Source organism: Tachypleus tridentatus, chromosome 13, assembly GCF_004210375.1.
Source record: "Tachypleus tridentatus isolate NWPU-2018 chromosome 13, ASM421037v1, whole genome shotgun sequence".
Classification (NCBI taxonomy): Eukaryota; Metazoa; Arthropoda; class Merostomata; order Xiphosura; family Limulidae; genus Tachypleus; species Tachypleus tridentatus.
This window is the reverse complement of record NC_134837.1, coordinates 146905355-146922417: the sequence shown is the minus strand read 5'-3', so window position 1 is coordinate 146922417 and position 17063 is coordinate 146905355. Positions and strand designations below refer to the sequence as shown.

At 30.8% G+C, this 17063-nt stretch overlaps 1 protein-coding gene across 4 annotated transcripts in view; it reads right to left on the bottom strand.

Moving 5' to 3' along the window:
• The window catches only part of LOC143240784 (cullin-3-A-like), a 96103-nt gene that overhangs the window by 20429 nt on the left and 58611 nt on the right, over window positions 1-17063 (bottom strand). For all 4 annotated transcript variants that reach the window (XR_013021957.1, XR_013021958.1, XR_013021959.1 and 1 more), the window contains exons 7-12: window positions 15683-15731; window positions 14528-14676; window positions 5196-5372; window positions 4729-4899; window positions 2003-2110; window positions 173-297 (exon numbers count right to left, since the gene is read on the bottom strand). Coding sequence is in view for 1 of the 4 variants with exons in the window: in XM_076483835.1 (XP_076339950.1) it covers window positions 173-297; window positions 2003-2110; window positions 4729-4899; window positions 5196-5372; window positions 14528-14676; window positions 15683-15731 (779 nt within the window). In the remaining 3 variants the exon portion in view is untranslated. The remainder of the gene's footprint in view (window positions 1-172; window positions 298-2002; window positions 2111-4728; window positions 4900-5195; window positions 5373-14527; window positions 14677-15682; window positions 15732-17063) is intronic.

Sequence of the window (17063 nt, the reverse complement as noted above, 5' to 3'; positions counted from 1 at the left end):
TATTTTTTTCTCAAATTTTAGATTCAATAATGCTGTTGTAAGAAGTTTTACACTTCCCATTATTTAAAGTATAGAAAAACTTTCATAAAGTGAGAATCTAACACCCACCATTTCTAGGAGATAATTTTGTTCAAGAAGCAAATACTTGTGCAACAATCTGCTTGATACTTACAAACGGAAGGCTTCAAATGCTTTCCAAGGTGCAATAGGAATATTACACTTCCGTGTAGCAGCTTGTGTTGGCCAAAAACCAGTAGTAAGGACTCTCACATTTAAATCCACTCCATAAAGAAATGTCTGTAACAATTAATATTGTGGTTAATAAGTAAAAAAAAAGTACACAACTTTTGTAAGTAAATGACAGAATACACAATATTTTTATCTAAACCACTGAAATTAACAAAGATTTATACTACTTACTACAAATATATATTCTCTATACAAACAAAAATTTCATAAGGAATTACATTTATATATGCACAATCAGTACTAAATTTATAGATTCCTGTCGATAGGATGCTAGTACCTGAGGGTGAATGGTACTGAACTCGAAATATAATGATTTAAGCATTGATGAAGATATTATATTGATTGGAACTGGAAGGGAGTACTGTTGTTGACTGTGCCAGTCAAATATCATAATGTAGTGTATGCAAGACAAGCTTAAAATTAATTACAGAATTTCTGTCTTACAAAATAAGAAAGAAATGTTAAATAACTTAAACCAGGTACCATTTTAGTAGTTCAGCTCTTTACTCTTTCTAACATGTTGATAACCTTTGTATGCCCATGAAATCAAACCTGTATACAGTCTTCACCAATGTATAATATACTAGGTCACAAAACTTACTTACTATTAGATAAAAATTTACAACAAACAGAATAAAAACTAAATATGTTTTTATTATAGTTTAACCCAAAACAAAAGGCATTAGGATTTTACAGGGAATGACACCTAAACCCTTTACTACTATTTTTTTTTTCTTGCAACATAAATACTCTTCTCAAGGTTTAAAAACATATTTTTCAAATTTATGGCTTTTCTCTTAAGAACTTTTTCAAGCTTTCCTAAAGTTATAACAATTTCACATTGTATAACATTTAAAGAAACTTATTTCCAATTTTAAAATATGGAGCAGCTTGGAAATCATTTCTATCCCCTGATTAGTATAAACTGGCTCTTCTTTTGAATTGAATATAACAACAACCTTTTAAATAATTTTTTTCAAATATACATTTTCAAAAATTCTTATTTATCTTATCAATATAATTTCAATAATCCTCAATATGTTCAATTCAACCAGAAAGTTAAAAATCTTGAAAGTTTTGTCATTTTTCATTTAGCAATAATATAATTACCCTTATTCATCAATTACCAAATGGATTTTTAATTTAAATGCAAATTGTTTGGAAATATGGACCAAACTTATAAAATCAACCAAAACGTTTTCCATTTTCATATAATCTAATATTTTTCTCTCAAAATATCTTGGTCTCTTGAAGGTTAAACTCTGCAATTAAAAGCAACTTTATAAACAAGTTATGTCTTTGAAACAAGTTGTCATGACTAACTGAAAAATTATTATGAACTCTACTAGTCTTGAACACATTCATTGTCTAATAATAATGATTCATACAGAAATTTTATTGTAAGTTCAAGCATCTTCATGAAAGAAATTTTTCTTAACTTTAAAAGACTAATAGATAAATGTGTTATTCGAACAAAAAATAAATTAATTCCAGATACAAAAAAAAATTATAAAAACAACATTACAAGACTTTAATGACTGTTTTCTGTAACTAATTCAAATCCTTATAAAAATTATTGTAAAGAAAACTAAATTTAACTTAATGAAACAGTTTCTTCCATGAATTTTATCTGTTGTCATTAAAATCAATGAAAAACTCTTGAAAAAAATATACACACAAAAATATATATAACTAAGTATTTAAATACTTTCCAAACATTTTAGAATTTCCAAACCAAAACTACACTACTTACACCACAAGTTTGCACACGATTTTTGAACTCTTCCATCATAGTGTTAGACACTGACATATCTTTGAACATTCCTTCTAATTTAGAGGTAAACTGACAACCACATTCTGTCTGAAAAACAGAAACAACAAAAAACATTAATTCATCTATTACAGTAACATCCTCTCACAAAAACTTTCTCAACTTACACTACCCTCTCTTGCTACGTTTGCTCACCATCAGACTTGATACTCCCACTTATTTCTGAATACTAACATAAAAAGGATTATGCAGCAACCTTCCCTGTGCAGTTTAGGAAAATGTTAACTTTAAATATCTTACCTTTTCTTGCAAAAAGCTAAACTCCCACACTGAACTGGTGGAGGACCAGTAAGAAGATGACCACCCTTTACCAAGCACCCCAAGGAAAACCATGAGGTGTAATAAGGAATTAAAAAACTACACAGCTTTATAAGAACCTTACCACTTCTCTCTTTAGTTATGTGTCACAAAAGGGCAGAAATATGGAAGGATCCCAAGAAAAAAGTATAGAAATAATAAGACCCCTGGTGTAGAGGAGCTAGGTTGCAACAGATCATAAATGAGTATAGTATTGTCATGATCCAACAACCAGTCAGTCAGTAAGGGAGGGACAACAGTAGGAGAAGCATTTAAATGATCTCAAAGAAAGCTCTACTGACTTGTTAAAACCTTCTGACAATAATGCATGAAAATGCAACAAAAAGGAATGAGGGCTTCAAAGAAGCTCATGTCTCCAAAACAGAGCAAGAGAACTCTCACAGAGTAGAAAATGAGAGGATGAGATGCAGCATATCGAACATTCTATAGTTTGCAACTGAAGTGAAGCAGGTAGGGCTTGACTGAGAAAGAAGTTGGACAAACACATCAAAATGAACCAAAATATTATGGGGATGTAAGAAGAAATTGCTCCACTTCAACAAACAAACCCACAGTGACAGTGTCTTTCAGAAGAAACAGGATCCAGGACTTAAGTCATATCGTGAGGAGGTAAGAATCAGTCATACCTCCACAGAACAGTGGGAATGAAGGCCCCTGGAATGAATTCGATTGGCAAAGAATGAGATCCTGAGATTGAGGGAAGAAAATGGGCTTGTGAGACAACTGAGGATATGAACGAAGGTAGAGGACCTGACTTATTGAAACAACTTTCAGAAACTCTGGACCAACTGTAAAGGACCTCCAAACATGGACAAATTAAAGGAATCTGGCCCCTACCAGGTCTTCCAAGACAACATAACTGAGAGGTATATTCAGGAGGAGAGAAAAAGCTGTCCAAATCCAAGACTTCCCAATTATGGAAAATCATGATAAGACAATCATCAGTTTGTTCTATTTGTTTCATGAACTTGGTTAACTCCCAATAGATCGGAGCTGTTACTTCCAGGGCCAAGAATCGTGATTGTTAATTCTGTTGAAACAGTTGTCATGATCATCTGATACTGCAAGTACATAATTCATAAGACCGAAAGAGGAGAGGAAAAAATTCATAGCTCTTCAAGAAAGAAAACAATAAAGAACAATGTTACTAAAGTATGAAATTTTATGAAAGTAAAAACTTGTGAATAAGTAAATCAAATCAAAGCAAAAAAATATATCTATTTAATAAGACTGCAAATCAAGAAATGGTTAACAGCTGTAGGCTTACAGAAGTCATTAGTTACAATAAGGGTAGTGTCATGCTCCTATTGGTGGAGGATTGTTGCATAATTATTTGCATGTTAGCATGTAGAAACAACTGGAAGTATCAAGGCCAGTAGGGGGCAACAACTTGCACCAACAGAGGGCAGTATAAGTCAAACAAATCTACTTACAGATGGATGTATCTATCAGAAATACATTTTCAGGTTAAGTAAATGTTAACTTTTAGCAGGAGTGTAATGTTATAATATCCTATTGTTCCAGGACTGATTTTCAACATGCCAAAAAGAAGTTACACATAATGAAACCTGTTGTTTTTGCAAGTCATTACAGAGCTTAAATGTACCATAAAATCTTTCTATATGAAGACTTTAATTAAATTCAAAATAATACAAAACTTATCACTAATTTCTAAATTATTTTTGGATCTTTTATATCAGCTTGACATGGTATCTGTCTCTGATGCTAGTCTTAGATGTATTTTATGGGGTTGATGTGTGGAGAAAATTCTGGTCAATTCATATAGACAATAACTCCTTGCTAAAGATATATGGTGATAATATGTCAATAGAGGGGATAGGCATTACTGTCCATTGAAATTACACCAGATCAAATATTTCAAGTGAAAACCTGACAACTGTTGTCAGGATCCTGGCATATAATGCACAATACTTTAAGCATAATTCATATTATGTAAAGCTCCAAACATTTATCATAGCAGATGCTTATCTCTATTATCAGAGATCCACCTCACGTTTGTCCTACTCAGCTACCAGGTAACAGACAAAGTACTCTCCAAGATCATCCTCGTAGTCTAGAGACAACTATGTCAACTGCATAAAATGCAGTTATGGTACAATTTTGTGGTTACATTGGGATGGAATACACAGAACTAGAGTCTATAATAATTTGTAAACTCTTATTATTTACATATTTGTGAATCATAGGGTAAAGCAGCTGACAATAATATGTTAATTCTGGATTTATTTTGCATAGTATACAAGTAAATTGATACTTCATTTCTATTGCAAAGGAAAACATTAAGTATTTAACTATCATCTAAATATTACCTTGAGCTTGGAAATCATATTCTTCTCAGAATCATCAGAGACACTTTTATTAAGCAGAAGTCTCTTTGCTAAATGCTGCTTGTAATATCTTTCAAAGACATCTTTTTCTTGGAGATATCTAAACAAAACCATAGTTTTATCTAAAACTTGTTCAATTTCTTGTTCTGTCATCTGAAAAAAAATGTAATCATGTAAATTCAACAATAATCAGAATCTACAATATTTCTGTATAAAATTTGTAACCTTTTTAATTTACCTGCATAAAAATTAATTACCTTAAAATATTAAACTGAGCCATTATTTTCCATTCAAAGATGTAAATATACAAATTAACAACTTGGCAAAAATGTATACAGGATACCGACATGTGTCACAAAAGCCTTGGCAAAATGCTGTTATACCCAATGTTAAGGCAAAAACACATCCTTATAATTACTGTATAAAGCAAGAGAAAGAATGAAACATACTCCTTTCACTCCTTTCTTTAGTTTGTCATCAATGAATAAGGATAAATATTCTGGAGACTTAGGATTGATGTTTAAGAAATATTCAAAGTCTGAGGCTATCATTTGCTTGAAGAACCTGTCATTTCCAAAAGAGTGATGTAAGAAGTGGTCAAATCTATCCTTGAGATCCAGAAGACTCTATAAAATAATCATTATTATCCAATTAACAATTCTTTAAATTTATATTAAGACAAACAGTAACTCACATAATTTGTATCTCAGTAGATAACTGCAAATTGGTTAACTCTATCAACACAAGTTCAGTCAATTTGACTAATCATATGACCTCTTTATGTTCATTTGAAAAACTTAAAGATTTAATACTTCAAACTCTCAATATAGTGTATATCTTCAGAAAATTTGGCAGTCTTTCAGTAAATACTACAAACCTTTCACATACAAAAAATCATATTTTTAATAAACTCAAATAAAGATTTGTACATGAATATGTCAGCATTTGTTTTGAATAGTCCACATACAAAGTAATTTTCATGTTAAGATTAAAAACACTTTTCTTTATCCCCAACATTTCAGATTTCCCTTGTGTAATCCCTAAAACCTCCTAAATACATTTCAAATGTTTTATTTTCAGTAAAACTTCCATATTTTACCTGTTACTTACTTTACCTTATCTCAAAATAGGATTGCTTAATTTGATCAACCTTGTAACCACCAGAAAAAAAGAAAAAGAGTAAAAATTAAAATTACCCTTTATTTATTACTAGAATAACTTCAAATTGTAACATGAAACTACATTTGTTTATTTTAAGTATACTTAAGCTTGCAACAGTATACATTTATTGAAATTTTATTGTTCTTTTGATTGCCCTTTGAACGGAGCATGTGCAATTCATGTTATGCTACTGAATTGTATACATCACAAGATGTTGCATGCATGCTCATGAAACAATTTAATTATTATCTCTGAAAGAGTGAGTTAACTTTGGTATGAAAATCAGTGTGTGTTTATGACTGAGGCATATAACAGTCAGTATCTTTAACAGCTAAGGCAAAAAAACAAATAAAAAATTTTGTGTTTATTTCACCTTGTAATAAATTTTTTATGCTGATATAACTAAAAACATTCTATATAATTAATATAAATAATTCTAAAAAAAATCAGTGTCAAAAAGTAAAGAAAGAGTAATGATGAATACACAAACTTCTAAACAAGTATACAAATATTTCCAAAAAAACCTTTTTCCTACAACTGTTTAATTAATTTCATTTGCTTGAAATTAAAAGTTGAATAAAAGCATTTAAACTAAATAATGCTATACAACTTTACAATACCTACTTCCCACAACCCACTTGTAACATTGAATCAACAGCTACTTATTCAATAAGTTTTGTATGATTTTGTATGTTCATCCCTATCTTGTTTTGGAACTTTTTTGGTACTATAACACTATGTAACAATTTTTTACTTTTTCTTGTTCCTGGGCAGAAAGTGTTATTTCCCAATTGCTTATGCCTGAAGTAGATGAAAAATACCAATTTTTCTCTTCAAACTTTGCTTTTGTGAGCTGGGAGCGTATAGCAAAAACACGATGGGAGACTATATTTGGGGACTGATACGTGAAAATGATCTATATTACAGTCACCAATCTGAAAAACTACTCACTTTTAAACATTTTTGTTCATTTATGTATAACTTTAGTATAAATACATGTAAATCTTGATTCATATGTTGTTTTATTCAAACCTTATGTAAATGAAAATGTGCAAATTTGCTCGTTTTTTACATAGAAAATAGGTTAATTTCTAAATTTCATTATTCAGGTCACAAAAGCAAAGTTTGAAGGAAATAATGGCCATTTTCTGTACTTTTACAACATAAGCAATTAAGAAATAACACATACTATCCAGGAACAAAATTTGTGTTACATAGTGTAATCCATACACCATCCTTAATTTTTCAAAGAAAATTTGTTTCCCTAATTTTTTAATGAAAGAGTCTCTGTGAAGGCAGCAGTTTTAACCTGGCATGATGAATTGTCATGTGGACATCATGTGTTTAAATTCTATACTGCTTCTACACTTGCTAAGTTAAAATGCTAGTGTTTATAACAGTATCTTACATTGGTACAAGAGAAATATGAGACTATGAGGAGCAATACTAATACATAATGTGAAAGTTTTTTTTTTCCCAACCCATCTATACGTACTAAGCACTATTATGCTTAGTGCTAAGAATATTGAACTAAAGGAACAATACTGTATGATTTTAATTAAATACAATATTAGATAATCATGACCAGTTTTATTTTAATTAATTACTTGTTAGCCTTCTAGTTAGTTTTCACATTCACTACAGTTCTCTTAAAATACTTTGACTCACCTATAATAAATTTCTGCAAAAGATAACAATCAATTTGAAAATATCAAACTTTCATAATAATAATTGTTTCTGAAAAATTCATCACAAAGAATAAAGCTTGTCTTTTTGCTCATGCTCAATTGTTATTTTTGACAATTTAATATTGTTTTATAAATTCCATTTAGAATAGAAATAATATCATTCACTGATAATAATGACAATTGCGTGATTACCCATGTTCTTATTGCAACATATTTACGAAAAGGTACAAGTTTTAAATTATTTAAAGGTACCTTTATGGTTTCTATTTTGTACAAAATTCAACTAAGCTCTTTTAATTTTGCATACAATTAATGAGTACAATGCAATTTCAAAATTTTATTTTATTGATGGAAACGTCGGCGGTCTCGTCGAGTTGAAGGCTGAATTTTGCTAGGCTTGAAATCAGATCTGCAACTCCTTGAGCCAAGATGTCATCGCTCATGCCATCTATTCTGCTACTGAGGGTGTCATATGAAAGAGAAATTTGGGATAACGTATTTTCAGCAGCTTTTCCCAACATGATATTTGCCATCTTCAATGCAGCTGGTTTTATGAGTGCTTTACCAATGGTGTGTGGTTTGCCCTGCTTTGTGGTCAAGTACACAACTTCGTACGATGCTGTGAGGATCGGTTTGTCGATGGGTACAAAGCTGAGAACAGGCAAAGTAGCCTTTTCATCGAACCTGGCTCTCTTTACCTTGAATTCATAAAGCGTTGTATCCTTGTATTTCCCATCTCCGTGCAGCTTTAGGGAGTGTTCTCTCAGTTTTACTGGTGCTAGACTAGAATTGCTCAACTTGGCATTGCAAATCATGCATTGAGGATGCTGACTCCCATATTGTGCATATTCATCCAACCACTTTCTGTTTTTGCTCAACATAGTTAGTATGAAGGGATTGAAAGATTAGGATAAAAATCACAAATGATGCACAATTACTACAGTCACAAGTCGACTGCTAAGCGCATGAAGTTCCTGCAGCACAGATATTAAGGCCAAGTGATGTGATGTGATCAACCGCAGCCAATGATGGCCAAGTGGAGCATGACGTCACAAATCATAAGAATAGGTGTGTGTGTGTCTTGACCTCTGTCGAACCCCTGAGACTGACTCACTAAACCCCTGGAATTTGATTGAACCCAGGTTAAGAACCACTGTACTAAATGGTTTCACATAAGCAAAGTTCAAACCATCAGCACTTAAGTTTGAAATTTTCATATATATGTTTTCCTATCATTGTAAAAAGTAAGTATTTTGTAAATATCCATCAGAACTTCTTTGTCACAAATTTATATTTTTTAAAATGTATAATGGTGATTAAAACCTTCATATTTAGTTTATTCATTCAAACTTTTATGACTGAAAAAACTAATAATGGCATAATCAGTTGCTGTTGGATAATAATGACAGAAAAGAGATACATATATGATTTATGAAGTAATATCCTGAAGGGGAATAACAAATTTGTGTTGTACTTGAAAACTTCTGATTATGAATATTTGTCTACTTGCTTATCCAAACCTTTCCTAGCATATTCTAGGTTCATTCATAATGAATCATGAGTTACAAAAATTAATATTAAAGCTGATACACTGACAAGCTTATGACAGTAGTGGCCTGCTATAATAATATTCGATATTTAAACTGCCAATGACAACTAAAATGCAGCTGAGAGAATATAAATGTTACCTTCCCTAGTCAAGTTTTCTCTGGTCCACAATTTAGAAGTGATTTTAACATTAAAAGGGAAGAAAAGCATTTGGCTGGACAAAGCAAAGAATATATTCATAAAAAAAAAAAAGAGGAACTCTTACTGTATTATTTAATTGCACGGTGGAGTGCACAGAATGTTACACTGAAACTAGTTTGTGTAATTTGAAATTGAAACACTAGCTTACTTTGTATAGTAATAATCTAGAAATATATTCACATTTATACAAACAGGATTTTTAAAATGTCTTCCTTCTTTAGCAAGTGTTTTTAATATTAATTATTTGTAATTATTTTTGGCTTCATACTGTACTTAACCATACTAAATAGGAAGCAGACATAAGTGCAATGTGTCATGAAAAATTGGTGTATGCAACTTAATAAAAAGGCAGGTTGTGGGATGACAATTGTTTCACTATTCAGAATGAATATTTAACTCTGATAACCTTTCACAGTTGGACAATTTGTTGAAATGATCAGTGTTGTGTAAAATGATCAATTAATGAAAATAATGATCAAGCAGTTAATTTAACAAAAATCAACTATCAAAATTAGTCATTCCAATTATTACTATACAAGCAATCAAAATGTTGCTATTATGTTTTCTAAAAGCCTCATTTCACATCTTCAATTAACCATTTTGCAATGGGATCAGTATAATATATATAAATTTGTCTACACATTTACACACGTTAAGTATTTTATACAGCAAGTGTCCTTCACAACATGTGGTAGATTTCTGGTTAAAATTACAGGGTTTTTTTTTGTATCGAAAAAATGAGATCCTTTAATGAAATATTTTTACTAAAAATTTATTTGTGAAAATATCAAATCTGTTTCATTAATAGTCTGAGTGCAAAGCAAATTCATGTTAGGACTAAAAACTATTTTTCCTCCCAAAAATCTCAAATATTATTTATGTAATCTCAAAAGTCTACTAAATACATGTCATGTGTTTGTTTTCAGTAATATTTTATATTTTGTTATTTTCTATACCCTAACTATTTGGGGTTTGTCAACTGACCAACCTTGTAACCATCATAAAATAATGAGGAAATAATTATAAATTATCAGTGATGACGAGAAACCCACTTGTTGAGAAATTTATATGCAAAAACGGCTCGTTTGGGCTGAGAAAACACTTTCTAGTTTTCTAGAAAACACATAGTTCGCTCTTCTATGTAAAAGTGTTTTCTCAGCCCAAACGAGCCGTTTTTGCATATAAATTATAAATTATGCTTTTTCTCCTGCTAGAATGACTATATGTTATAATATTAAAATACAAATGTTTGGTCTAAGTGGCTTAAGTTTCATAAATATATATGGAGAGAAAGAGTGAGAGAGAAAATTAATACTAATTATTTTTTTTATTATACTGACCTTCCAGTCATGCCTAGCTAGCATTACATAACTTGAACTAATGTGGCGCATGTTACCATATCCAATAATATAAAACTTACCTTTAGTCTTCCCTGTGTTGGCTGTGTTTTAGTGGACTAGTATTTTGTAACTCGACTACTGATGGCCATAGGTTGCTAAGCCTTTTAAATTTTGCACATGAAGGATATCAAATAATTTTTTTTTTTTAAGTTTAATATATACAGTTGAATAACCAAAAAGTTATAAATGGATATAATGATATCACAGAATTCCACTATAAATTTATTAAGTTTAGTAACTAAGATGCATTTAAGTTTTAAAAAAATATGAAACTTCAAGCAGACTAAAGACACAATCTCTCTCCTTGAAATATTGGTTTGAAATATTGTGATAGCCTTTTCAAAGATGATAATGGCTGAGAAAACCACAAGAGGGCATTCAAAGCTGTCAACTGGTTATTCATGTGGTATATTGAATTAAGTGTGTATACAGGGGACCATTTCCAAAAAATGGAAAGAGGTGAATGGGGATATCAAATAATTTTTTTTTTTTAAGTTTAATATATACAGTTGAATAACCAAAAAGTTATAAATGGATATAATGATATCACAGAATTCCACTATAAATTTATTAAGTTTAGTAACTAAGATGCATTTAAGTTTTAAAAAAATATGAAACTTCAAGCAGACTAAAGACACAATCTCTCTCCTTGAAATATTGGTTTGAAATATTGTGATAGCCTTTTCAAAGATGATAATGGCTGAGAAAACCACAAGAGGGCATTCAAAGCTGTCAACTGGTTATTCATGTGGTATATTGAATTAAGTGTGTATACAGGGGACCATTTCCAAAAAATGGAAAGAGGTGAATGGGGCTACTGTTTTTGATTCAACACATAAGCCATATTTAAGCAAAATAAAAAGATATAAGGTTCTTATTTGGTATTCTAGCTTATTAATATCGGTAATTTTAGTTACTAATTTCTATGAAACTATTGACTTAATATTTTGACATCACAAACATCTAATTTTAAACAGTGCTCATTCAACATACCAAGTGACTCACTAAAATTCATATTTAAATGTATATAAAAGTTTGAATTATAATCTACAATCTTATTCCATACTTATTAACATAAATTCATAAAACAGTAGTTCAATAATATTTTGAATGCAAGTCAACAAACACAATTACATGGCCTTTAACCTGTGACCCACAGTGAAATGGTTAATTCAAATTTGTTAAGCTATGGAGTGTCATAGCCTGGTAATTAGAGGGAATTGCTTCATTATATATGGATCTCAGTTCAGTTCCTGTTACTACGAAACATGTATGCCCTGTCAACCATGGGAAAGTTATATTTCTTTCTTTTCTTCTGAGTTATGCCAACACTACTAAAGCTATTTGCCACCGTCCCTAATTTTTAATCTAACTACAGGGAAGTCAAATGGTCAGCAGCACCATTTGTAAACTTTTGGATTATTTTGATGTTAAATAAAGTGTAAATTTACTATTTTCATTTTGTACATTAGGTTATATTTCAAGTTTATAATTGCATAACTTATTTAATATTGAATAAGGTGCAAAACTACTGTTCTTACAGTATTGTATTGCAATTAAAAATCTGTGTAATTGTATTATTCAGTGTTCAATAAATGATTAATATTACTCTTTTCTGCTAACATATCTTAAACCTACAACTCTCTAACCATGGGGTAAAACCCACAAAGCAGTATTTTTTATGCATTTATTCTAACTTTCACATAGTCTTTTAACCACATGATAAATTACACATGTAATATACAAACTTAATTTCAACAAATTAATATCATACTAAAACTTGCAAGTATCAATAATTTTATTAAGGCAAAAATTATTGTACTTTACAGTATTTAAAATACCACTATAAAAATGTACTATTTTGACTAAGTATGTATAAATAGGATACTACCATACAGCCTTCCTAAAGGCAAGAAAAAACTGTTTGCTTTAACTTATCCTACCCTGGAAAAAATGCCCTGACCCAAAACGTTTTATGCCTTTTTTCCCCTCAAAATGGTCAGAAAACACAGAATACAACCATATAACTGATTAGTTACAATTCCACCCTTTGTTCTTCTAGGTAATTTTTGTAACAAACCAGTTCACACCATACCTTTGATGAGAACTGAGTATAAATTATGTCAGATAACAAGCCAACATCATATAATAATTTTATACTAACATAATTAAAATTTATTATGCTAATAAATTTTACTGGATAATTAACTAATGATCAAACCTTTCTGATATTTCATTTCTTCTATGAAAATCACTATTGTTTGTCATATCTCTTCTTGAACATGTTTTCAAATATAATTTTCTTTCCAACAGTAAAATGTGTGTTCAATTGACTGATACCTGATATAGGCCTATGGTTGAAACTAGTTGTAATATTTACAATATTTCATTTGTTTGTATTTTTAGGGCAGTAAAGTTTAACTTTACATAAAAAGTCACATAAAAAAAGTCATACTTGTTTTCATCCACAAAAATTCAGTAGTTTTTGTTGAGTAATCTTGTGTAAATTTGTAAAATGAAACCTCATGAATGCTAATAATTATACATTTAACTTGTTATATGTTTCCTACTATAAAATATAATCTGAAATTACTACACATAAAAATATTCATCATATTAAATTGAAGGGTAGTTTGAAAATTTCTTTCAAAAACCAGAGTAAACTGACAATAGAAAAATAATCTCATGTGAGAATAATCAATTAGTCAATGTGAGAGATAAACTGATTAAAATATTCCTTTAACCACTCAATTCTATAAACTTTTCGCATAAGGTTAAATGTGTTACTTATTACTTGTTTTTCACTGGAATTAATTAATTCTATTTAACCTTAAATTTAATCCTAAAGTAAATAAAGCTTTAGTTTTTCTAATAAAAGTCCAAAGAACTAGTTATGCCAACTGACTGCTCAAAATACAGTGAAATTATGTCTCATCAGGATTAATATTGCCACTGAAAAACATTTTCATAATCCACCCAGAAAAGAAGCATTATAATAATTTATTTGAATTTTGTACAAGTTTTAAAAATCTTTAATACACACTACAGTTCTTAGTATATCAAATTCAAGAGAAGCCTTCATATTGCAAGGTTTCACTTATTTATTAAGGCAATACTATTTTTATTGATGCTGTGCCATCCAGTGCTCTTCCTATGACAAGAATCTTACGTCCTTGAAATGCACATGTTACTAGCTAATAAAATTACTGAATGGTACACTCACACATAAATAGGTTTATTGTAATTGGCTCTGGAAAAAACAAAACAAAACAAAAAACAAACAAACAAGCACATGAATTCTGTGACCACTAGTGGGCTTTTTATGAAAATGTTCCCATAAGAGAAGTCACTGTTGATAAATTCTTTGGTTGAAACTAAAACTGTCAATACACAATCAAACTTGAGGGCTTTTAGTCTAAAATATACTTTATAGCATTTTTTTTTACAATTATTCTCTGAAAAGTTATTTGATTTAACATTCGTATATATACGTGAATCAGATGCACATGGTAAATGCATAACGACATTGCATATCAATTTATTTAGTTTCCTCAAAATCATCTTGCTGTCTCAGAACAAAAAGTTTATACACATTTTTATAATAAATCTTCATAAATCAGAAATGACAAGCATTAAGAGTGTAAAAATAATTTTTTGAATTCATACTTCAATAAATTTAACTACATTTAAAATATATATATATATTCAGAAGTAATACATTTCAAATATGTACAAATGTGAAAAATAAGCATTCATTATGTGAGGTATAAAAATTCCATATACCTGTACAAAAGTTAAGGCATCCCCTTTACCTCCTTCTTCTTCTGTGACAAGAGCTTTCCCTTGTTCTCTTAAATAGGAACTAACACAGTCAACCATCGTTTTTAATCCATCACGAACTCTGTTAAATAGCTTGTACATACGACCTAAATCTGATAACAAGGTAAGATTTTAAGTTTTCATTTAGAACCCAATTTTATGACATTTAATATTTTAAAGTCTACAGTAAATCTTACCTACTGCAAAATTAATAATGTATTTCAAACGTTTTTATCTAACTGCTTTAAATTCTTTGTGAAGTAAATTCAAGTTCAGAAGTTTTTAAATATTGTACTTGGAAACTAAAGGATAATTGTCTACGCTATGCATGATTAAAATTTTCTTCTTTTGAAGTTACTCTTGAATATTTTTACCCAACTTATTTAATGAGCAAGTGGAGAACAACATTAGTTGCTCAAAAGAACTATCTAACTGAACTCCTGCATATTATGCATTGTTTCTTACCCTTGTTTCCACAACTAAGTGGAATGTTTGCAATGTTTCAGGAAGACCAAAGTGAATATAAATTAAATGACTGATTTTTAGTTACCAAGAAACTGTAGGAGCATTCAGTTTTAGTACATGTGAATATACTTCTATATGCATAATTTGCAGATAACTAAAGTTTCAAAAATAATATACTGTAAATAATAACATAACATGTAAATTTCAATTTAAAACAATATCTTAGTGTGATGGTTGTTTATAATGAATATTTTCTTTAAAATAACTAACAGTGCTATAACTAGCTATTCCACTGAAAACAAGCACTTAACTTTAGTATGATAACAAATATGCATCAAAGAGATTTTATTTCAAAAATTCAATGACATTAATCATATATTGATAATATAAATGTAGGATTTTGTAACATAGCTAAATCTCATAATCATCAGGAACCCACTTGAATTATATAATATAAATAGTTGATATTGGTATTAAAACTTAAAACACAAAACAACATTTCATCCCTTTAAGTCACCATCAAGTTGAGAAAGAGAGGTGTACAAGATATATATGTACACAGTGTAAATTTTTAATCATATAATTAGTATACAAGCACAATAACAACATTTGATTAATTTTTTGCTTCTGAAAAATATTGACAAATTAACCTACCTTCAGTTTTTTGGTTTTTTAGCATATGTACAACTCCTGAGTTTTCCATCTAGATCAGAAAAACAATACCAGCAGTCATCTCAAAAATGGTAAGGTCAGAAGCCAAAAATGTTCCTTTTAATGGACTGCACAAGGGTTTCCAACCAGTGGGTCGCGACCCCCTGTGGGGTCGCAAAGCCTTGGCAGGGAAGTTGCGTAGCCTTGTTAGAAGTAGCTTGGGATAACATTAATTTTATTTCATCAATTACATTTTCATGCTCTTACATTTTTTTGTTTCGGTGCAAAGCAAAACGTGTGCTACGTTAGTTCAATGTCATTAGGTGATATTATAGGTGTATGTATGCTTGTCTGTGAGTGAATGTGTATGTGTCTGCAACTGTATGTATGTGTGTACTAGTGACTAGCGAGTATGTGAGTGCACGCACATGTACGTATGCTTGTGTGTCTGTTTAGCTGTGATTAAGTATGTGTGTGCTTGCTGTCGACACGTGAGTCACATGTCCGTTGCTGATTGGTGGATGACGAATCGCGCGACTGGCCACGCTCCCTTCCCTCCCAATACTTACCCCATCATTACTCTACTTGCACCCCCCACAAGCAGTCAGTGTAAGATCTACAGTTGCCAAAGCGTTCATTATTCAACATTTTTATTTTATTTTAACAAGGAGATAAGTAAGCAGTAGAGGTGAGTTGTGTCCATGGCTAAACGGCGCAGATACTCAGAATGCTACCTCAACATTGGCTTCACCACTGTGCTCGCCAACGACGGCATCGAGAAACCACAGTGTGTTTTGAAACATCCAGAACACGCAAAGAAGGGTTTGGATTTCTTCAAACGGCATGAACGGTGTCTTAAAAGCCAAAGAAACGATAAAAGTGGGTCGTTTCAGCAGCAGAGTGCAGCCGTAGTGGAAACTTCATATGAGATTGCATTCGAAATTGCTAAACAAAAAAAGCCTCACACGATTGGAGAAACACTTCTTAAACCCTGCATGATGAAAGCAGTAAATCTTATTCTTGGTGAAGCCAGTGCAAAGAAGATGCAGTAAGTATCCCTGTCAAATAATACTATACAGAGGCTCATTTCTAAAATGTCTATGGATGTGAAGGAACAGGTTTTGACTGAAATCAAGGGTTCCCCTTTGTTCTCCTTTCAGCTCGACGAGTCAACAGATGTAAGTTCATGTTCTCAGTTGCTTGTCTTCGTGAGATACATTAATTCAGGTGACAAAGATGAATTATTATTTTGCAGTTCACTTGAAACCACAACAAAAGCTGATGATGTCATGGAAAAAGTTTCAACTTTTTTTCAAGATGAAGATCTTCAATGGGAAAACGTGTGTGGGGTTTGTACGGATGGGGCACCGGCTATGCTGGGATC